This window comes from Macaca nemestrina, chromosome 9 (assembly GCF_043159975.1).
Source record: "Macaca nemestrina isolate mMacNem1 chromosome 9, mMacNem.hap1, whole genome shotgun sequence".
In the NCBI taxonomy this organism is placed as follows: Eukaryota; Metazoa; Chordata; class Mammalia; order Primates; family Cercopithecidae; genus Macaca; species Macaca nemestrina.
Genome location: NC_092133.1, coordinates 128,025,546 through 128,050,458, shown reverse-complemented (window position 1 = coordinate 128,050,458; position 24,913 = coordinate 128,025,546). Strand labels below are relative to the sequence as shown.

Here is a 24,913-nt window from a genome sequence, read left to right as displayed (position 1 = left end):
ACCCTCAGTAGGAACAGACCCTACACACAGAAGACTCAACTATTACATACTGTTTTAGTTAGCAATTAAAGCTCTGATTTATCATGGAAATTATTTTTATTGTAAAAGCAGTTCTTTATATTAGTCTGATATAATCACATGATTTTATCAGAGGAATTTATATTCAACCAATTTACTGGTCAACAGGGATTGCTAAACAATCTAGCTTTTAAAATTATCTAGCCTCACTCAGCTTAATTGCAGGGGGTTGGCAGGGAGTTGGGGATGGAGGTAGGTGGACCAAGCTGTTAATGGGACTAATAGCCTACAATCATGAAACAGGTATCTCCTTTTCACGCAGCTCTGTATTATCAGTGTAACTATTCACTGTTCACCATAAACCTTTTAAAATGTTGTAACATTAGCCATCCTTCCAAACACCTACTGAAATAAAAGACCTGTGTACAGTGGGTTGGTCGGGGATAAGTAGTTCACGACTGAAAAGGTCTTTAAAGTTTATTCATTAAGCCTTTCATCATTATGAAGAGCAATCTGCTGTCATGATTCATCAAAGAACCTCCGAGAGCATCGTCATCTAACTTCAAGAATGATTGCTCATATATTTATGACACTTTAGCTTGCAGACAACATTTTATAGTGTTAAAAGTCCCTCCAATAAATAAATAGAAGGTAACTGGTATATAATTTACCTTTAAGTAAAATTTTACTTTATAATGTTTCACCTTTAGTCTTTGCTTACTATCTATATTCATGACCAAATAATTTGGGAAATAGATTTTAAGTCAATTAAATTATCTCAAAACATAGTATGTCATTAGCACCAGCAAGATTAACAGAATTCAGTTAATCCCAATATCTGAAAGCAGGAAGGATGGTGGTCTTTTTTCTTACTCTTTCATTCTTTTCCAAATAATGTGTAACGCCCAGGTCACCTCCACAGTAGCCCACTGCTGTGAGGCACCAATCTGTGTAATATGGGCAGAGAAGCCAGGGTAGGAAACACGGCAGAGAGCCCTCTGAGGTTCCTCCTCTAGAAACACAGACTCTAAATGCACAAGTGGAAATAAGGCAGTGGGAGAAGAAGTTTCTAACAGATGTGATCTACTCTTGTGCCGTAATTAGTAAAATCATTAATGAGTGAGCTGCTGACTCTCCAAATTATCATAATTGACCAACTCACTTTAAAAAATCCATCGAGCTTTTCTTGATGTTAGGTGATGTTCTTGGAGGTTCTTTGATTATTCATGACAGCAGATTGCTCTTCATAATGATGAAAGGCTTAATGAATATACTTTAAAGACCTTTTCAGTAACAAACTACTTACCCCCGACCAACCCACCGCACACAGGCCTTATACTTTAGTAGGTGTTTAGAAGGATAGTTAACGTTACATTTTAAAAGATTTCTGGTGAACAGTGAATATTTATACTGGTAATACAGATAAAGGTACCTGACAAAATAAAGTTACTCTTTATTTCAAAGTTAGGACTCTTTGTATCGCTGGAATTAATTTAAACTGTTCAATCACCTAGATACGAGATAATCGATGGTGGTAGATATTATTGTTCCCAATTAGTTGCTGCTTCCTCCTTCTAAGAGGATTATTTGTCACTGTCTGTTGCTAAGTGATGTGAAGTACCTGTCTGTGAAAGGGGCCTACTTCCGTGCCTCAGCGACATCAGATTTAGCCAGAGAAATACAACTGGGAGTGACATTATGCCAGCTCCTAGCAGAAACTGTAAGTGCCACTATCTGGTTTGGCCAGGAGTCTTGTTCTTTTCCCTCTCTTATGAGAACTGCACATTCCAGGCAGAGGCTACTCCTTCAGCCCAGATTTTAAAATAAAGGAGACACGTGGAGCACACCTGCAGCTGACATGTAAGTTACGAGGGCGGTAAGCTTTGGGCTGGGTGTGTTGGGGAGAGGGTGGCAGTGGTGTGTTCCAGTACAGGCAAAAAGAGGGTACATTGTTTTTAGAGATGTTAAAACATTCTCAAATTCCTTTTTGCCATCACCACATGCAGGCAAATCTAAACAATGTCAGTGGTCAAATACTCCTTCTACCCGCAGGACGGGTTGTTCTCATCGCCCCCTTCTTGAATACCACTGTGTACATGACTGAAATGTCAGGGTTGTTGGTTACTGCAGCAAGCTGGCGAAAGGGATTAAAACCTAATATACTGGCTTGGGCTGTATGTTGCTGGTGCCACATGTATTCTATTTGATCTTCCTATTGAGAGCAGTCTACATTTTCCTCTTGTGTCTTCCCTCATGCTACCCAGGGACTCTGACCTTAACAATGTAAGCTGCACAAGGAGGAATCTCCACATATGCAGACTTCATGTTTCCTATGAAAATGAATGCTTAAGAAGATGACTGAAACTGTAGTCCACTCAATACCAATTAATTTGATCTTGGGAGGCTTGGATTAGTATGAACAAAAAGTGAGGGCCCCCAACCAATCCTACCCTCCTTTTCTACAATTTTAAACAAGGTTTGCATGATTAAAAATTAGTCACAGTACTCACATTTATAATTTAAAATTTTATCACAGCTGTACAGAGAAGCTTTGATTGTTGACTGAGAAGGCCGTTCTACTTCCATGAATTTGCTTTATATTCATGCCATGGATATTCCTGTTTAGCTTTCTATATCAAGACAGACTTTCATATAGTAAAGATGATTTGGAAATAAATCTGATTATTTAAGCTGGTCCTATAGCTGATTGTCAACCTTTGCTTTCATCTTAATATCCTAGCACAACTAGTATGGTTTAGCTATAATCAACCAATTACTATTCCCCAAATACAGTATTAACTTTCCCATTACAACACTACATCTATACAGCCTTCATTTCATGTCAGTCTCAAAGTTACCATGTCCTTTCATTCAAGTATAATCTCTTCTACACCAACTTCTTCCCTCTTCCAGGCTCTACTCCACTCTAGCATAATGAGTTGTTTTCTTGAGGGAGGGAAGTTAAATGCACAGCTCAGAAGCCAGAAGACTAGAGTTTGAATCCTGCCTTGGTACTCACTAGTATCTAACTTTGGAGATGTCATTTTTCTCATTGGCCCCAGACTGTAACACGTAGATGAAAACGACATGCAGCTCACAGGGTTGGTTTGAGGATTAAATGAGGAATACTCCTGAGATGATTAATTAGTATACTGCCTAACACACAGACAACATTCAGTAAATGTTCACAGTAAACTATTACCAAGTATTATTAATCCTTACATTTCAACAGTACTTAGCACAATGCTGAATGTGTGTGACAGTAGGTAGTGTGGGAAATCAGGTAGTGCCACAAGAAGGTAGTAAGCTGGAAGAAGAGAAGCAACAAGAGAGTAGGAGAATCAGTGGACACAATACGAATGATGGAAGGCTGGACCAGGAATGCTGAGCAAGATTTTGATAAGCACATTCTGGGCAGAGGGTAACATAAGCAAAGCGTGTGCATACACACGCAAAAATCCAAGTTAAACTCAGTAAGACTTAGTGATGGTCATCTATTAACCGTACAAGACCTTTTTTTGTACTCTGCTATCAACTCTACTGGCTATAATTTTTTTCTATCAATTCTAAACAGATAGCTCAGGGTGTGGGCTTAAAGATACTGACTCTTAATAAAAACTCACAGGCTTCATTCCTAACAGAATACTTCTAGGCCCTTCCATCAGTATTTCATCTTTAGACAATTATTTGGATACTATTGTAGGAGAAAAAGAAAAATTCAGTGGAAGAGAGAGACTTCTTCCAGGAAGGCTGACATCACTGATGACTGAGAAGTAATACCTAAAAGAAAAAGAAAATTCAGGGAAATCACAAACACCAGATATACAAATACCGCTGCATAAGGCAAAGAGTACATAAGGGTAATTGATGTTCACTTGGCTTAAGGAGGCAAGAACATGTATATTTTGAAAGTTTTCTGGTCAAAATGATTAGAAATAAAAAGCTTTAGTAGTATGGTGGCACAAGTCATTGGCGTAATCCTAGACTGCTGATGGGGGACAGCCCCAAAGCGTGCTAAGCAGCTAGGAAGGAGTGTGTGATTAAAAATTTACGTATTTGTAGTAATTCAAATCATTGAGAATTAAGATGTCCAGATGTCTACCCAAACTTTCCAAGTAGTTCAGATATGAGATTAACTTCAGTATTCTTTAAGTTGCTATTTTAAGGTGTTAAAAGTCACGTAAATTATGATTAAACTACAAATACATTAGCATTTTCCCTATTTCCTTTCTGTACTAGATAAGGCACAAAATCTCAATATACGCACAAACTCCAGAATTTACTTAAAAGGATGAGGTAACCAAACTGCAATAAAACACAAAATGCCAACTGTGAATTATCTTGGAACAGTAAAGCCTATAAAGCATCACTTTACTACTTTTCCTTAACATCGTTTTATTACACGCAGAGAAATGTCAAAGTAGAACTGTCCAATTTTTAAACACCTAAGAGAAACAGGCTCTAACAGTTCACCGCAGTATTCTTCCTGCTACACTAAAGAGTAATAAAAGCAGCTTGTGCTGTAGAAATAATTCTCCCTACATTCCCAGTAACAGATCCCACTGGAAGAACAATCTCAGCTCACACAGCAACAGTTAAATAAGTTTTTCCTCCTTAGCATTACATTCAGTTTCTTTGTGTCATGGATTTTCATGTGTTCATACCTGACAAGAAAACTGCTTTATCAAAGGAAAGGTCAAAGGTCAGGTTCTGCACATACACAGAGTCCCCTTATAACCATAAAAGGCAACAAAAAAGGGATGTAAAACTCATTTCCCCAACTTCAAAGGAGAGTTTAAATGGGGTACCAAGCAAATTAGCCACTGATCTTCTGAAGATGAAACTAGATGATATACGTAGGGTTCAACTATTTTTATATTGGATCAACAGCTGTCACTCCACATTGAGGTTTAAATGCACAATAAAAACAAAAAAGGCATTTATTATGTCTTCCATTTTATACATTCTAAATTCTAGGAATATTTAAAGTAGATTTTCAGATTTAAAGTGCCCATTTTGAATTTGCATTGAAAATTAATTTCGTAATTAGTTCCCAATTTAAGGGAAATTAAGAAACTGACCTAAATAAATTATTCTTAAAACCCAAATATAAAAATAAAAGATGAAGAATCAATGGGGAAAATGATGGTTAGGGAGAAAAAAGAGGACAAATGCCCTAGTATTTGAACACTTAAATAATTATGTATTATTATGAAAGACCTGACTCCTTAAATATTTAACATATTATAAAACAAACGTTACACAGCCTTCATCTAATAAGAGCTAGTTTTTTCTTCTGAAATTAAGGAAAAACAATTCAAAAAGTTAAGTTTAAGTTCTGTATTCCTTAACCATCTACTTTTCAAAGTACATTTCTTTTTACCTGTGCAGCAGGTTCGCATATTTTCAAGTAACCTCATTGAAAGTGCCATGATACGATTTCTGAAGACCCATGCCCACGGGGCACATTCTGTCTCCATGTACAGACCTTTGTTCTGCCATAGCTCAGATGACCTGCTTGGAAAGTTCTCCATCGTACTTAATAGGAATTAAGTTTCCCTCTTTGAAGAGGTCCATTTACGTACTGCATTTCACCTCACCCGTATCCTCTTATTAGAAGTTCTGTGGGAACCCTGCTGCTTGATGACTCTGCAGTTCCTATAAGGTTCCTGAAGTTAGATTCTGTGATATTTCCCTCAGTAGTAACTATACAGCTCTCATTTACATAGGGCGGCTTAGATGTATTTCTCACCACCAGACTCCTGAGGATACTATGTCAAGGAGTACAATAACAGTTCTGTTGTTTGACAGAGACAGAGGGTTAGTAAGAAAAGATGACTTTATATCAGACATAAAAGATGATTTATAAAACCCGGCAGTTTAAATTAAAAAACTTAAAGTTATATTTCTTCATGAAAGAAATGTTATAAATGATCAACCGGAACATTTTAACAACCTGTTCATACAATTATTAATTTTTAATGATGATTTTCAAGTAAAACTGACTTGTGAAAAATCTCTTTTAATCCTACAAAATGTGTGGGATGATTATAGGTCAGGAGGAGGACTCCAGTACAATTAAAAAGGTAAATTCTGGGTCACTGGATATATCAAATATAAAGTGACAAGTACATTAAGTAAATACTTTGGCACTGAAAATTAAAATCATGAACCTATACTAGTGCCCTTTAAAAAAATATTTAATTACTTTAAGTCCTAAAAGTAAATAGTTCATTTCAAAAACAAAAACAGATAGTTAAGAGGTTATTTCACTGGACAGAAACAGTTTTCTTAACCATCCTCAAATCATGAAAGTAAATTTTTAACATGTTATACAGCATATAGGTAGTTTGACAAAGCTTATTTGTAAATACTCAAGACAGCTGTTTCTATTCAATAATATGGGTGGTTTGAATTGGTCAGGTGGGATAGCAAACGCTAGTTTTTCTATTTGCCCTCCACGTAAGATGCGGATCTATTGAATTCTGATGATCCAAGACTATTCAGCAATCTTAAGTGCACTTCCCAACCCCCAACTTATCAAGTAATAACATGGTTATCTCACAATTTTTTAAAGATTGATCTACAGCGTGTTCAATAATGTATTTGGTCAACAAAAAGCCACTGAGAACCTAACACTATGCCTGGCACCGCTCTAGGAACTGGCAAACAGTAGGTAACAAAACACAAGAATACTGCCTTCACAGAGCTTACTACTGAGAGACAGATAATATAGAAAACAAGTAAATACAGAGTATGAATCTAGTACCCAGAATATACTAAAAACTCTTATAACTCAATAACAAAAAGACAAACAACCCAATTAAAAAACAGGCGAAGGACCTGAACAGACATTTATCCAAAGAAGATGTAGAAGTAGACAACAGGCACATAAAAAGATGCTCATTAGTCATTAGGGAAATGCAAATCAAAATTACAATTACCACTTAACACCCACTAGGATGACTATAATAATTTTAATAATCCAGTATTGGCAAAGATGTGGAAAAATTCAGTTTTCAAACTATGCCGATTATTTTGATAACGCAAATGAACATGGGCCACAAGCTTCGACTTCTAAAGGAAAGTAGGTTAGGAATAAAGGTAGAGAAGAAAAGAAGAAACAACTCACTAAGAAAATCAAGTCAAATTTAAATAAACATAATTCACAATAAAACCAAAGTTGAAATGTCAAACATATTTTTTTCTGAGGAAGAACAATGCTGTAATTTTAAAACTTAGTCAATATAATACACTACTTTCATCATATTTAATCGCTGAGACCTTAGTTTGTCCTGTATATAAATATGCGAAAATACATTTTTAAAATTTACTTACAAAATTTAGAAAAAGGAGCCAAAGCCATCAACCACTTGACATCACAATATTTTCAGTGCTAGTCCTGAGAATATGTATAGATTAATATTTGTGAAAATTTTGGAGGTGATATTCACTTCTAACACAACACACAAATTATTCCAAAACTGCAATGTATTTAAAGTAGTGGTATATATATTTGAATGTCACTGATTTAAAGGAAATACTTTTAAATCATGAAAATTGAACTCAAAAGTGCTACTATTTAAGAAAATGTCAATTTGTGCTTCATCTTACTTGTAATATAGTTTAACATTACTCATAATTTTTGCCCAAAGTCATTAATTTGCTTCAGGAAAAAGATAATATATGTGCACTTTCTCCTATTACTAGGGTCTAATACATAAAGCTTTCATTCCTATAAAAATTTAATTACGTGTATAGAACATATAAAACTAGAACTTATAATCTAAAACTTAAGAATAAAACTTTCTAATTAGATGCTTAATTCAGTTTTCCATGTACATTTGCAATAATGCTTAATTCTTCATTTTACTTATTTATTTATTTTTTGAGATGGAGTCTTGCTCCTTCGCCCAGGTAGGAGTAAAGTGGCACAATCTCAGCTCACTGCAACCTCCGTTCCCTGGGTTCAAGTGATTCTCCTGCCTCAGCCTCCTGAGTAGCTGGGATTACAGGCGCCCACCACCATGCCTGGCTAATTTCTGTATTCTTAGTAGAGATGGGTTTTTCCATGTTGGTCAGGATGGTCTCGAACTCCTGGCCTCAGGTGATTCGCCTGCCTCGGCCTCCCAAAGTGTTAGGATTACAGGCATGAACCCCTGTGCCCGGCCGATTCTTCATTTTAAGAAAGCAAAATCTTACTTTGTAAATTTCAATGTTCTATTATTTCTGGGAAATAGTATAATTATCCCTTCTCAATTATTCATGCATTAAATATTACTGGCAACATACTTTATTAATTCACTTAACACATATCTTTTTACCCCATACAGAAGGTTAAATTCAATACAGCTTCTGATATTTTACTCTGTCTTAGCTATCACATTTCTACCTTCCTACCCATGCAACATTAGAAAAGTTTTTAACTCCTCTATGGACTGGTTCCTTTGGCATAAAGTATAGATGTGGGTCAAAGGATTCTGACAGCTCTCACTAGTGCTAAATTTAAATGTAAAAACTAAGCAGTTTTTACGTGGTGCATCAGTCTACGTAATAGATTGTCTCCCATCACTGCTCTTTGGACGGAAATACAAGAAAGTGATGTCAGAGAAGCTACAGCATAGCCTGTCTCAGCAAGCTCAGCATGCCTGCCTGAGAGGTCTCTCTCATTTCCCCAATCCCACTTATTATGTGATATGCATATAGTGAACAAATTGCTTTCATAATGAGCAGTTACATTCAACAACAGCTAAACTGTTACATACACATTTTCTAAAGCTCTAAGATCTAATCATTAGCCACACCTATCTTATTAGACATTTCTACCCCTCTGCTGCCAAATCCAATCCATCACGCAGTCCTGTCATTCTACCTCAGGAGCAAATCTCTGAAATCCATGCTTATTCCCTCTACCTCACTACCCTGGACCAAATTACACTCGTTGTTTACCTGAAATACAACTAGAGAAGTCTTTTTTACCTATTCCCTGGGTTATCCTTCAATATATCCATTCTCTACAATTAGCCAGAGTTATCTTTTCCAAATGTGAATTTAATCCTGTTCCCTTCCTTCCCACCTCCCCCAAAACTACTCCCACTACCAATTTTTCATAAGTCCAGTTGTCGTAACTCTTAGTATTAAAAAGTAACATGGCTTGCTGTTCTTCCAGCCTCATCTTCCACCTTGTCTCCCTAATTCTCAGTGCTCCCTCCAGCCCTTGTCTTTCAGTTTGTTCTCACCCCAGTTCATCTCTCTGTCTGTCCTTCCTTGTTTAGGCATGAATTTGCTCTATCTGTGATGTAGAGAATGCTCTTTCCCCTCTCTTCTTCTGCTTTAATCTGATACCTCAGGTTCTCATTTGAGGCATCAATTTTTCAAGGAACCATCCCAGTTTTCCAAAACTACAATAAATTCTTACAGCATTACGGACCTGTGCTTTGTCAGCACTCATCACACTTGTAAATTTATGTGATTATTTGAAGATCCTTGAGTAACTCAAGGAGAATGTCCGCCTCCATTAAAAACAGGCCCATATCTACTTTTGCTCACCACTGTATTCACAACACCTGGCGTAATGCCAGGCACATACCAGAGTCCAGTAAAAAGCTGATAATTGAGTATATGAATGAATGAAGACACTTGCAACTATTACCACCTTCACCGCGTAAGGCACATGAAGAATTCCACTGTTCTTCACAGGCATTTCACAATGCCAAATTATGGATTGCCTTGAAAATTATGAACTTAAAATAGACTTTTTTACTTAACTGTAACCAGAACAAAAGTCAGCACATGAAATACACCAACAAACATATCAGTTTTATAAAAAAAAGACATAATACTTACAAGGAACTGCTGGGGAAATATTAAAACAATGTTGTTTGTTTCAGGCCACTGAATGTATAATAAAGCAAACTCACCAAACTCAAAAAAACAAAAACAAAAACAAAAACAAAAAAAGAAAAAAGAAAAATCCACAGCCAAAACTGCTTGCTCAAATGCAGAAATATTAAAGAAGGAAGGGCCGAATAATGGTTCTTGTTATAATTTTCAGAAGAGCAAAATTTCCAGTATTTTTTATGTGGTGAAGACTATAAGAACATCAGTTTATATTTAACAAATCCAAAACAGGACTCAATAAATGTGATCAAGTATTATTGTTCTCATTTGCCATTAAGGTGATCTTCCAGCTTTGTTTTACTTTTATTTCAAGGGGAAAAAAACAATTCTTCACTGGTAACTCATTTTAAAGGTAACATTTCAAACAATCCAAATTCGATATTCTAAGAATGTATATAGATACTACACAATGAAGCATCACAATGAGTCGTGTAAAATATTCTTAGGGGAATATAAATGTCACTGGAACCCAAATGTGGGAAATCTGTCCAAAAGTTTTATTCATTCAACTAGTAATTCCTCCCACCCCTAATGTGCTAGACTATATACCAGATCCTGAGACTACACAGGTAAGTCTCAAAACAGTAACAATTAGTATAAAATTCAAGAGTTCCTACACCCACATGGCAGGAGTTTGTGTTTTTCTCTTAACTGCACGTCTCTAATTCAACATGTTACTGCACCTGATGGGGAACTATGAATAAAAAGGTGGGCGAGAGACAGCCCCTGCCCTAGACAAAGTTAACTGGCTGCCATGGAACATGCAGAAAACAGTATGGGAATTAGAAACTGTGTGCTGTGTGACACATGCAACAGCACAATGGGCAAGTGGTATGGGAACCACAAAAGTATCAGGACAGGTAGGAAGACTGTATGTCATAAAAAGAAGGGCCTATTCCACTCTTAGGAACTCCCTCAACATCACTAACTTTTTCAGATAACGTCCTCAGACTCACCGCTCATTTGACACTGTTCCTTGTATTCACCTTCTGTGAAATCTCTCCTACTGTTCTGACAACCAAATCATTTCTTAAATATCAGTTATAAAACTTAAGATTTAAAATATTGTCATCTTTTATATTTCATATATTTTAGTTTCATATAATTAGTTTTCCTTAGAGAATAAGGTTGCAGATAAACATGATTAAAAATTGGTTTGAAAATACATTTTTGTGTGTTAAGTCAGAATTAATTTTCTTTTATGGAAATGTATAAAACGAAATCCCCACTCAGGAATTAGTAATTGTCAGTTTTTGTAGTTCACATTGTGCTTTTTAACTTCCTACTTCAGGAGGGAAATAAATAGCAAAAGCTTTCAGACTAAATGCAATGTATCAGTAACTCTGTACTTTCAGCGTTTAATTTTAAAGCTTTCTGTGCTTAAGAAAAGGTAATTATGTATCTTGCTCTATAACTCCTATCTGGACTTTTGCCAACGCAATAAAATTAAATACAGTAATACATAATTACATTCACGAAAATTAGCATTGTCAATTCAGACTAGGGTACAATTTATACCATTTGTACTTTCTACAGAAACAAATAATAAACTTAGATTGACAAATGTATGCTCAAAAAGCTCAAGGAGAAATCAGGAAAGCACAATGAAGAAACCTCAAAAATACAATTCTGTATCTTCCTACGAACATTCAGCCACCTATCAAGTTACCTATGATCCCAGAGATGTTTAATACATGTTTCTTGAATACTAAAAATGATGATGATGATGATGATGACAACGACCACAGCTAAGATTTACTGAGTATATAATTTGTACTAGGCACTGCTAATTACTTTGTATTTAAGCCTGACAGCAATTCTAAAAGCTAGGTACTATTATGAATCCCTATTTTAAAGACACAGAAAGGGGGCTGAGAATTGTTAGGAAGTGGCAAGGCTGGGATTAAAACCAAAGTTGTCTGAGGACAAAGCTCTTAACCACTCAATTGTGGAAAAACATGACATACAGATTATAGTTGAGATTTAAAAATAGTTTCGTTATAAGAATTTTGAAATAGAAATATTCAGATATGGCGGGGCACAGTGGCTCACGCCTGTAATCCCAACACTTTGGGAGGCTGAGGTGGGCAGATCACTTGAGGTCAGGAGTTTGAGACCAGCCTGGCCAAGACGCAAAACTGTCTCTACTAAAAATACAATTAGCTGGGTGTGGTGGCACGCACCTGTAGTCCCAGTTACTTGGGAGGCTGAAGTAGGAGAATCGCTTGAACCCAGGAGGCGCAGGTTGCAGTGAGTCGAGATTGTGCCATTGCACCCTAGCCTGGGCAACGGAGTGAGACTCCATCTCAAAAAAAACAAACAAAAAAAAAAACAAAAAAAAAACAAAACGAAAAGAAATATTCAGATATATTTCAGCTATTTCAATATTGTAATCAGGTATAAATTAAAATTGTGGGAAGTAATCAATCTTAAAAGAGCATTTGACTTCAATACCATTGAAGTACTAATAGATTTAAAAATTTTTTTCAAAGGAGATGCTGTAATTAAAACATTTTACATCATGTATCATCTAAGTTAATCTTGTATCCTACTTACAAAAAAAGCAATCTAAAACTTCAAAATTCAGTTGCTTTCTCCATAACAGTGATTTCCGAAAAAATTCAAAAGCTAAAGCTCTAAAGAAAGAAAAAGAAATTATAACTAAATCATGACAGATTTTGATTAAAAGACTCCAGATTTAGAGCAGGAAAACAGTATGTTCTTCGGTATTAGTTTTTGAGATTTTTGAACAATTCATTTGTTGTGGGAATAGACTGAAGTTTGCACAAAGATCCAAACCAAATATGAACTTATAATACTTGTTTGCCTGATGTCATAACTTAAAAAAAAAAATCCTGCTATAAGCATACCTTGGCAAAAAATACGGTGAGGTGAGTCTCACTGCCAACAATCCAAATAGGGAATTTTGGAGATTTCAAGTAAGAACCAACCTAGAACAAATGTAGCAAAATAAAACAAATAAACAAATTAAAAATTTATACTGCCTCTTAAATATTTGCCCATAAATATCTGAAGCATAAAGTGTCCAATTTATATTTAACTGAAATAATGTATTGTGCCCGAGCATCTCACCCACAGAGATCAAATGCTGAATGTAAAAATGAGCGTAAAAGACTGTCGGTACTGAGCTTATATTGTACTTTGACATTAAAACAACAACAATATAGATTTAACACAGCTGGAGATAACTATTTAGCTCTAAGAGTCATTCTCAGGTTTTGCTCAAGTTCCTAGATAAAATGACCACTTCTTAGAATTTCAGCATGAAATCTCAAACCCTAAAACTATAAACTTGTTGATAATAACTTTATAAGGAAAATAATTATAGTTTATCAAATGAGTAGATTTATGAATAATCAAAGGGAAAGAACATCTTTGTTCCCAAAGAATCAAGAAAAATTACAGTTTAAACCATTTAAGTATGTAAGTGTCCTGTTATTTGACTCTTCATAATAAAAGGTAAGTTCAAAGTTCAAAGTTTCACAATAAGAACAGTCTCTTTAAAATGTATAAAAAGCCCTATTTGTACCCTGCTCTCAAGGTTATATAATCTGTGAACATTACTATACCAAAAACTTGAGAACACAATTGTGTGTGTGTGATTGAGGGAAAAAAAGCATAATACTGAACAAATAGAATAGACTTATGAAACCCAACACGCTCATGTCATTCAATCCCACTCTCATATGAAGACAGAAACTTTAAGTTAAAAATGACGAATCTTACCAATACAATTTGCTGCATTTTCCTTTTTCTTACAGACTGCCTATAATTGGGGAATTCCAAGTGGCTGTTTGCGGCAGTCAGGCCAAAAACTCTTTCCTAATCAGCCAGCAGCCCCTGCTTCAACCACCACCCTGGCCCTGTGGAATTTATTCTTATCACTAGGAGGGAAGTGGAAAATAGGTATTCTTTTGTATCCATGGACAGAGAAACTAGTATCTTTGTCTTATGATGGGAGGGATGAGTTAGATGTGCTAATGTGGCAATGTTGAGCCAGTAAAGTAGGAAGGATGGTTTGGGAACAGCAGAGAAGAATAAAAGAAAAGGAACAAAGAAAGAGGGAAAGGCATGATCACAGTTCCAGAGTGGACAACGATTTTAGAGGTGAGCTGTGCAAGTCCTTGAATTCATATATATGGAACCAGAGAAATACACAGGATCTGTGCCTGGTCTCATCTCAAGCAACTAAATAGTACAGAGCTAGAATTAGAACTTAGGTTTTCTGACTTCTACTCTGATAGATTTCCATCACATCACATGGTGCCTCGTGTGGTGAACAGATTAGATATTAACCTTTCTTTTAGAAAAAGTGTGCATTTGAATTCAGGTAGAAGTAAAAAAAGATAAAAGAATAAATGAATGCTAAACTCATGGAATGTTTTATAACAGTAAAAATATATTGAATGCATAAATAAGTGTAATCACTTTGAACAACAGTTTGACACTTCCTCAGAAAGTTAAAAATAGAATTACTGTTTGACCAGTAATTTTACTTCTGGGTATATGCCAAAGAAAAATAAAAACATGTTCACAAAAAATTCGTACATCAATGTTTACAGCAGCCCTAGTCATAATAGCTAAAGTAGAAACAACCCAACTGATGAACAGATAAAACTGGTTTAACATGCAAAAGAATATTATTTGGTCATAAAAAGGAATGAAATACTAACACATGTAAAAACACAGATGAACAATGAAAACACTAAGCTAAGTGAAAGGAGCCAGAAACTAAAGGCTACATACTATATGATTCCATTGGTACGAAATGTACAAAAGAGGTAAATCCACAGAGGCAGAAAGCAGAGTAGTGGCTTCCAGGGGCTGAGTGGGAGGAGCATGTGACTGATAATGGGTTTAAGGTTCTTTTTGTGGGTAAGGAAAACATTTTGGAATCAGATTGGGGTAATGATTGCACAGCATCATGAATCTATTAAAAAGTCCTGAATTGTATGCTTTAAAATGGTGAATTTTCTGGTATGTGAGTTATAAATCTATTTTTTTTTAAAGTAGAGTCAAAAGTAGCCATAGCCACCTTATTCTTCGTTGGGTTTGCACGTGTGTGTTGAGAAGGAGAAAGACTGCGGGAGGGAGAAAGAGATCATTTCATCACCTTAATTGTATTAATGCTTGTATGGTCAAAATGATATTGCAAAATGTTAAATTTGCCTTTAAAGGGAAATCTGCTACACTTATCAAAGCATGGGGAAATGTTCAGACTTACAAAATTAACAAAAGCACAATGACTTCCTTAATGCCATTCCTCTAAGCATCTGATAAAAAGTAAATGTAAAATATACATAGAATTTGAGAAGTTAGAGATGAACACTGTAGTGTAATACAGATTTTCAAAAAATGCTGTCTTGACTCACTTTTGAGGCCCTGACTAGAGGCCAGTCATTTCCTTGAAAAAGATAGCTAATTAAGTTCTTACTCCAGCCACTACCATTATAGGTCTCCCACACTCCAGGGATCACCCTAATCACCCTGGAGTCAAGTACCAGACTATTAGGGATAACCCAAGAGCCCCCCAGAAGTATTCAAATTAGCCAATCCACAGGGGAGTCCAGGCAATCTAGCTGACCCCATCCTACTTGAGGTACATAAGCTGTTCCTATGGCTCCAGCTTGCTGTACCCCAGTCCCCAGATGCAATCCTGCATGTGGCCCTGCCTGGCTGCCCTCTCTCATTTGCAGTTGGAAGAAACAGAGTTTTGCTGCACCATTAACAGAGTCCTTATATCTTATTTAAAACCATAGTTAACTGCTAAAACACTACAGCAATATATAAACAGAAGAATATACAGCAGCAATTGACTTCCCACTAAGATCTTGAGGAGAATGTCCTTCTGTTCTACCTAAAAATTAAAGCAAAGTAAAGCTCACATTTAGAAAACCTTACAATTCTGGTGAATATGTCCATTTATTCATTCAACAAATATTTCTGAGCACCTAGCACCTAATATGTACCTAGCAATGTCCCTGTTTCCAAAGAGTCTATATTCCATTAGGGAAGACAATAGAAAAGCAAACTCAAGATTTAAAAAGTTAAGTAAACAAAAAGGGTCATTAATCATTCCTATTAAATATTGTGGAAAGGAGTAACTGAGGGAGTGGTCAAGAAAAAAGTCTCTGAGGTACGATCTGAAGTCCAGCCTGAAGGGGGCAATGAGCCATCCATCTTAAGAGCTGGATGACTCCAGGCAGAAAGGACAGCAAGAACTGGAGAGGGCTGGGCATATCTGGGAAAGTGAGAGGACACCAGTGTGGTTGGAGCACAGCAGTAGAGAAAGCAATGCAACTGCAAAGACCATCAAGGTCTTAAGGGATACACAGGAAATATTTCCAAATATAAAATCTCCACCCCCTAGCATCATACAAGACGCAGGCATGCAAGCACATCTCACCTGCCCCAACCCCCGCCTCCATGCTTAACTTTCTTTAGGATCTATGAATGTCTCTGTATATGTGTTAGGGGGAAGGGGATGCACTTTGATTCTCTAGTTGCCAGGCTGTTTCAGAATAGCTTTAGCTTATACAGTTAAAGTCACTGCAAATACTGTTTAACAATATGATCACTACTAAAAGAGTAAGGGCAGGACAAATCCGATTTGATTATCATATGCATATCACCCAGTGTTCAAGTGTTACCATGAAAAAGGAAAGCTGTCTGACAAAAAAAGAAAGAGAATAAACCATGGTTATTGTTATCACATATAATCATCACCATCCGAACCACTGCTATGGAACCCTGTTCTAAAATAGAAAAGGAAGGCCGCTGCCTTAGGCTCATGCCGTAATCCCAGCACTTAGGGAGGGAGGCCAAGATAGGAGGATAACTTGAGGCCAAGATAGGAGGATAACTTGAGGTCAAGAGTTTGAGACCAGGCTAGGCAACATAGCAAGACCCTGTTTCTATTTAAAAATTTTTTTTTAATGAAAAAAAACTAGACCTACGTCTTTCTCCCAAATTGTGACATCTTATGAAGTTCAAGTCAGTAATGATTTACATCCCATTTAAAATTATTTACAATACCCATTTCAGGTGATTTCAGATTGTGTAGGAGGAGAATGAAATAAACAGCAATAAATGAGAGTTCCATGGCAGTTCCTAGCCCTAGTACATGTGTCAAAGAGTTTAACGCTGTAAAATGCTTGAATTTTTTTTTAGTGTGAAATCATTTTTCAGACGGAATAAAGTCAGAATTTCAGGCATCTGGCAATTCTTTCTCTTTGCCTAATAAAGTATTACCAGTTGTTTTGGTGAAGCATATTCTTCATTAGGTAATAAAGAAACAGTGCTTTCTTCATCCTCATTTTGCCAAAAATAAATTCATATTCAATAATAGACGTCTGTAGTTTTTTTGAATTATTTTGTACTGGGTTCTGCCCCTCCTCCCACAAAAAATAACAATAGACCTGGCATAGGAAACTCAGCATAATCAGCCAGCTTAACCACACTTAGGGGATAGGAAGGAAGAAGAGAGCGGTACTGAACAATATTGCTGTGCTCAAATGTGCTGTCAGAGGAACAAAACAGTATCCACAATAGTGGACATCTGAACAAAAAAAACATTCAAAGTACCTTAAAAATCAATTTACCTTACAGTATCTTAAAGCTTCCATTAGTGTTAAAAATCCTACAGCTGCTTGTTCATGTATACCAAGAAGTTCTGCAAAAAACAAAAAAACAAAAAAACAAAAAAAAACAAAAACTTAGCATTGTAGTAGTGTGTATAAATTTGAAACGTACTTATATGTATATATATTTATACTACACCAAAAATTTAACTTTTACCCAAAACTATACTTTAAAACTTAGCATGTATTTATTAGAAGGTAATGTCAACTAATCATTACAGTATTGCTCATTATAAAATACCATTAGATCAGCTTTGTGGTGGGTAAATGTGATACTTCAGATGTATATTAAATGTATTTATAAAACTTGATATTCAGTGTTAACTTTTTAAATGAAAGAATTTACTCCCTGAAATCCATGCGATTGTTGACAAAAATACAAGAAGAAAAAGAGACTTAATACCTATGTAAAAGGGCTAACTTGAATTGACTTTCATTTTGAAAAACAAAAATGGATATGCTAATCACTGGTAAAATTTATCATTGGGTAGCAGTGACTGTACTTGCCTAATACTTAAAACATGGGCATTTAATGCCATCCCTCTTTCCTGTAAATAAACACAGGCCGTGTGCTTAAGACTGGGGAAATAAAGATGAATAGAAAATGATCTCTACCATAGAAAGGCTCCGACTTTACCAAAGATGACAGATGAAAAAAACATGTGGTCTCTCTGTACACACACAGAGTGGTATGAGAGTATCTGCTTACAGTGTTAGGGAAGGCTTATAAAAGTGCTAACAGGGAGTTGAATCTTGAAGCATATTATAGTTTTCCAGGCCAAAAAGAAGATGAGAAGAAAATTCAAAGCAGAAGAAACAGCAAACAGGTATGAAAAATCAATGCATTTAAGGAATGAAGAATTTGGCCAAGTTTCCTTAAATGTTTCTGGCTTGGGGAACATGATAAATAGTGATTAACAGAGAATTAAGAAGTAGGTTCTGGACTTGTGTCAAGAGGTAACATGAGTTTGGCTTTAGACAAGCTGGGACTGAGGTACCTTTACGTGCTCTAGCTAGAGAGGGATAAACAGCTGGAAGTAAGGCTCATGAATACAGGGGAGAAAGGTCAGGGTTGGATATAAAGATTTGGGAATGGTCAGCATAGAGATGAGAGTTAAAGTTATGGATGTGGGTAAGTCAGAATAGACACACCACAGAGAACAAAAATGTGATGATAATGAAGTCTTTTCATAAACGATATCCTTCAGCTAACATACATTAATATAATAATATATTCGGGTCCATAATATATCTAAAAAGCATTTCTTTCTGGTTAAAAATTATGTTCACTGTGAACATAATATATATATAATTTTGCATCCTTTTTACCATCTGGTCATGTTTTGTCCATTTTTCCATTAGGATATATTTTCTTATCAATTAATGTAATAAGAATATTAACTCTGTCATTTTTGTGGCCAACATTTTACTATGTAGCCTTAACTACAACATCTAGATGGTGTAAGGCAAGAGCTGACAGTTTAACTTTCTGGATTGGTAAATCCAAAATTAATAGAAGGTGCATATACATACAGTTTGTACTTTGTCACTAGCTTCTTACAAGCACAGATCGGGGAGAGCAATGCTTCTTTAATTGTGGTTTAGGATTCCTTAGGGATCACAGGACCCTTTTAGAGACTATGTGAGATCAACATGATTTTCATAATATGATGTTAATTACCTTTTTACAGAGTTTTACAGAGGTTGAATGATCTGTTATGTTGTATCAGACTACATTTATAAGCATATATGAAGATCCGGCTGTCTACTAGTAAGCCAAGCATTAAAGGGATTTGCAAAAATTTAAAACAATGTCACTCTCCTTAATTTTTGTTAATGGTTTATTAAAATGTTACTTATGTTAATATTAATAAGGGTATATTTTTTTAAATTATGTTTCATTTCTACAAATTTAGGAGGTAAATGTGAAATTTTTTTAAACACATATACTACATAATGATCAAGCCAGGGTATGAAGAATTTCCATCACTCAAGAACAATGGTTTTGTTAAGCATAGTGATCCTACTCTGCTATCAAATATTGCATTTATTCCATCTTACTGTATGTATGTTTGTACTCTAACCCACTCCCCTCATGCTTCCCCCACCACCCGCCACTTACCGTTCCCAGTCTCTGTTATCTACCATTCCACTCTCTACTGCCATGTGATCAAATTTTTTTAGATCCCACATATAAGTAAGAGCATGTGATTCTGTCTCATTGTTTCTGGCTTATTTCACTTAAGATTATAATCTCCAGTGCCATCCATGTATACTGCAAATAATAGGATTTCATTCTTTGTTATGGCCAAATACAGTTCCATTGTTTATAGATTCCAGTTTATCCACTGACATGTTGATGGACACTTAGGTTGATTCCCTATCTTTGCTATTGCGAATGGTGCTGCAATTAGCATGCAAGTGCAGGCATTCCTTTGATAAACTGATTTCTTTGTCTTCGGGTAGACACTGAGTAGTGGGATTGCTGGATCAAATGGTAATCCTAGTTTTTTTGAGAAATCTCCATACTGTTTTCCATAGTGGCTGTACAAGTTTACATTCCTACCAACAGCATATAGGAGTTCTCTTTTCTCTATCTTCGCCACACTTCTTTTGCTGTTTTTTAATAGCCATTCTGACTGGGGTAAGATGACATCTCACTGTGGTTTTGATTTGTAGTTCTCTCATGATCAGTGATGTTGAACATTTTTTCATATACTTAAAGTGAATACATATTTAAAATTTTCTCAACGTCTAACATGAAAAACATTGATTATTTGCTTTGGGATCCTTCATAAGAACATAAAGGGCATGAGATTAAAAGGTCTTAGAATCTTCAGGTTAAAGCAAAACAAGGGAGAGAACAGCCCAAATAGGTATAAATGGATACTTCATATCTTTGCACAAACTTTTCTCTCCCTTTCCTTCTGAAATGTAAGCAAGTTTAAATGTTTTCATGTAAAAAGAATACACACATTGGGAAACAGTTTCACAGTTTAATTTCTAAAATCAGTTACCACCACCTAGTGTTACAATTAGATACTACATCATCTGTTTCCCTGGGTTTTTAAACAAATGTCTAATAATATTATCATGTTACTAAATACAGCAAACTAGTTGTTCATAATTCTTGGGTAATGAACTATTCAGATTTGATCAGTAAACACATGCCTAGACACCTAGTTTGGATGGTAACATTTTAAAAATGTATTATGCCTATTTTCTTAAACAGAATATGTACTTAACATTTTTACCTTCTTATGATAGTTTCAAGAGCATCATCACACTAGGAAAATTTACTTTTATGCCAAGTTGTAATACAGTGAGGATATAATATTCTCACGTTACAATTTACAGAATTTATTTGTATGAGACTTTCTCAATAAGCCTTGAAAGTGTCTATTTTCAAGTATCCCTAATCTGAAAGTCTGAAATCCAAAATGCTCCCAGATCTGAAGCATTCTGAGAGCCAACATGACTCTCGAAGGAAATGCTCATTACAGCATTGTGGATTTCGGATTTTCAGATTAGGGCTGCTAAACCGGTAAGGAAAAATGCAAATATTTCCAAATCTGAAAAAAAACCCAGAAATCTGAAATGCTTCTGGTCCCAAGCATGTACTCCACAGTTGCAAAAAATTCCAATTACTTTGTGATTATATTCTTGTCTTCTTTGCCAGAATTAATTTACTATCTTTTATTATCAGAGACGGGGTCTTGCCATCTTGCCCAGGTTGGTTTCAAACTCCTGGCCTCAAGTGATCCTCCTGCTTTGGCCTCCCAAACTGCTGAAATTAAAGGCACAAGCCAATATGCCCCTCCTGATTATCTTATAAAAGAGAATGAAACAAACCATGAAGACTCATTCAGTTTCTGACTCCATTTTTAGGAGTTCCACATACTAAGTGGAATATAACCAGAGAAGCACCAAAGAAAGATGATATTTTTTGGCCTAACTATAATATCCATTTCTGTTTATTTTTTAATTGACAAATTAAAGTTGTATATATCTATGGTGTACAACATGTTCTGAACTATGTATACATTGTAGAATGGCTAAACTGAGCTAAGTAACATATGCATTATTCTATGTATGATTCCATCATCTTTCAATTAGCTATGCATTGGACTGGCTGTTAATGCTGATTTCTTTTTATAAAAACAAAACAAAACAAAAAAACCCACAAAAAACTATGAAACTTCTGGGTTTCTGAATTACAAGAGTTGACTCTTTCCCTATCCCATAAAGAAAATAATAAATAAAAATAACCATCAAATAAGCATACAAAAATACTATGGACAAAAATAATATACAAATACTGAAGAATTCCTTTAAGATAAAAAAGAGACCATGAAAAAATTAATCTCCAGAAAATCAAAATCAAAGAAAACTTTAGCTCAACATACATGTAATGGTACAAAATGAAGATGGATGGCAGGTAGAGAGGAAACAGACCACAAAAGGATTTGAGAGCCTTAGGAGGAGTTTGGATTTTATTTTAAGTGCATAGGGAAGCCAGCCATCGAACGGTTTTAAGGGAGAGAAACATGATCTCACTGAGTTTGAAAAATATCACACTAGCCACTGTGAAAGAATGGGCAAGAATACATTTAGTTTGATTACTTCTATTGTGCCTTATTTCTGTTCTATTGGAGAAACAAAAGACCGTTTCAAAAGCTGGGGCAGAATGAAGTATATGGATTCAGGACCATATAATCTATATAAAACACTAAGTAATTTTTACTAAAGAATGTACAAAACAATATAGTTGGGAAGATAATATTGTGAAGATATCATTTCCTCAAAATAACCTATAAATACAATATAATCAATCCAAATCTTCAAAGATGTCTTAAAACTGGAATTTGAAAAGCTGAGAGAAAAGTTCAATTGGAATAGATAATGTAGAAATGACTATGACAATTTTGTAAAAGTATGATGTCAGGAAACACGCTAATGAATATCAAAGTATATTATAAAACTATGTAATTGTGAAGTTTTGCATAAGAAGTCACTAGTAAATAGATCAGTGGAACAGAAGAAATAAAAACACGTAAATATGGAAAAACGTGTCTAACAAAAAATGTATTTCCTATCTGTGGAGAACTGACTGGAATTAGGACATTAGGTAATTCTTTGAGAAAAAGTCAAAAGGCAGATCCCCAACTCATACCATTCATAAAAACATAATCCAGATAGACTAAAGAGCCAAACATTAAAAAACAAAAAGCCCACAAAAGTATTCTTGGAAAATACTAGAGAATATTAGTTTAATCTTGGGGTGGAGCCAGGCATGATGGTGCACGTCTGTAGTCTGAGCTACTCGGGAGACTGAGGCAAGAGGATCACTGGAGCCCAGTTCAAGGCTGCAGTGAGCTATGACTGCACCACTGCACTATGGCCTGGGTGACAGAGTGAGACCCCGTCTCTAAAAAATGAAAATAAAAAATCTGGGGGTGGGAGACACATCAAACTGATACAACGGGAGGAAAAAAAAAAAAAAAAAAAGCCCAAACAGAAGCCCAAAAAAAAAGACCAAATGATTTAACCTCATAAATATGAAAGCCAGTCAGACACAGTAGCTCATGCCTGTAATATCAGCACTTGGGAAGGTCGAGGCGGGCGGATCACCTGAGGTTGGGAGTTCGAGACCAGCGTGGCTAACACGGTCAAATCTCGTCTCTACTAAAAATACCAAATTAGCTGGGCATGTTGGCGTATACCTATAATCTCAGCTACTCGGGAGGCTGAGGCAGAAGTGCTTGAACCCAGGAGGCAGAGGTTGCAGTGAGCTGGGATGGCACCACTGCACTCCAGCCTGGGTGACAGAGTGAGATTCTGTCTCAATAAATAAATAAATAAATAAATAAATAAATAAATAAAAGCCTTGGGTATAAGAAAATATATCATTAACAAAGTTAACGAGAGAGAAGGCTGGGTGACAATACTTGCAGCAAAGGTCAAATAGAGAAAGAACTAAGAGAATTTATAAATACCTCCTAGAAACCGAACAAAAGAAAATAGCTCCTTCTCCCCAAATGCCAAAAAGATGAGAAGAGGAAATTCACAGAAGATGACGACTAAAAACTGACAAACACATGCAGAGATGATCAAGCTCAGGCTCAATGAGCACCAGAGAAATGTCAATTAAAACAGTCTATCATTTGTCAACAAACTGACAAAATGTTAAAGATGGACAATTCTAAGTGTCAGGGAGGATGCAGAAAAATACGAACTCTCCTACACACTTGAAAGAATAAGTTTATACTTTTACCAGTTGATAAAGCAAATTTTAGAAGGACATCTGGCATTATCTATCAAAATTTAACAGCTGTTCCTCAAGAAGTTAAACCTTATGAGTTACTGTATGACCCAGGATTGCAACTCCTTGGTCTATGGCAAAGAAACCCTAAAATATAGATCTCATAAAAACCTGTATATGAATGTTCCTCACAGCATTACTCATAATGGCCGAGTGGAAACACTCCACATGTCCATTAGTTGGTGAATGAATAAATGTGGTACATTTGTGCAATGGTATGTTATTCATCAATAAAGAGGAGTGAAGTACTGGTACATGCTAAACCATGGTCAACATGAAAATATTATACTAAGTGAAATCAATCAGTCACCAAAGACCAGATAGTGTATGATTCCATTTCTATGAAACAGCCTGAACAGGCAAATCTATAGAGCAGAAAGTAGATGAGCAGTTGCCAGGGCTGGCGTGGAAGGAAGTATAAGGAGTTACTGCTAATGGGAACAGGGTTTCTTTTTGGGATGATAGAAATGTTTTGAAATTGATTGTGATGATGGCTAAACAACTCTGAGAAAATATTTAAAACACTGAATTGTACATTTTAAATGGGTGACAAGCATATGTGAATATCTCAACAAAGCTGTAAGTAAAAAAAAAAAAAAAAAATTAACAGATGCCTACAATTTCAATATACTTCCTACTTTCAGAAATCTAACCTGTAGGTATATATACTTAAATATATACGGAAATACTTATATACAAAATATGTTTACTACGGCAGTTTCTTAGAGCCAAAAATGGAAACAATCTAAATGTTTACCATAAGGAAACAAGGCAAAAGACAGACTAGGAAAAAAATACATTTACTGACATCACACATACATTCATTCAGCATTTACTGGACTTATTTCCTGCTCTGACAACATAGTAGGAGGTAATATAGAAAGAAAAATTATAATTAAATTGTTACTAGTTGAAAATTCTTAGGCAAGTTGCTTTACCTCTCTAGACTTCAGTTTCCTTCTTTATAACATACGGAGTAATACTTTCCTTGAAGGGTTGTTATAAAGATTAA

The 24,913-nt window shown here is 35.6% G+C and overlaps 1 protein-coding gene and 1 long non-coding RNA gene across 12 annotated transcripts in view; one reads left to right on the top strand and one right to left on the bottom strand.

The window, feature by feature from the left end:
* MINDY3 (MINDY lysine 48 deubiquitinase 3) overlaps window positions 1-24,913 on the bottom strand; it is an 81,206-nt gene that overhangs the window by 25,351 nt on the left and 30,942 nt on the right. For 4 of the 5 annotated variants that reach the window (XR_003019509.2, XM_011752070.3, XM_024794866.2 and 1 more), the window contains 2 exons: window positions 17,541-17,611; window positions 12,789-12,869 (listed from right to left, as the gene is read on the bottom strand). Coding sequence is in view for 4 of the 5 variants with exons in the window: in XM_011752070.3 (XP_011750372.1) it covers window positions 12,789-12,869; window positions 17,541-17,611 (152 nt within the window). In the remaining variant the exon portion in view is untranslated. The remainder of the gene's footprint in view (window positions 1-12,788; window positions 12,870-17,540; window positions 17,612-24,913) is intronic. The other variant, XM_011752071.3, reaches the window with a different exon arrangement.
* Window positions 1,435-24,913, top strand: part of LOC112427779 (uncharacterized) — a 194,587-nt gene continuing 171,108 nt past the window's right edge. For 5 of the 7 annotated variants that reach the window (XR_011608238.1, XR_011608239.1, XR_011608237.1 and 2 more), the window contains exon 1: window positions 10,237-10,487. This is a non-coding gene — a long non-coding RNA (uncharacterized lncRNA). Of the gene's footprint in view, window positions 1,879-10,236; window positions 10,488-18,060; window positions 18,407-24,913 lie in introns of those variants that run through there. The other 2 variants (XR_011608240.1, XR_011608241.1) reach the window with 2 other exon arrangements.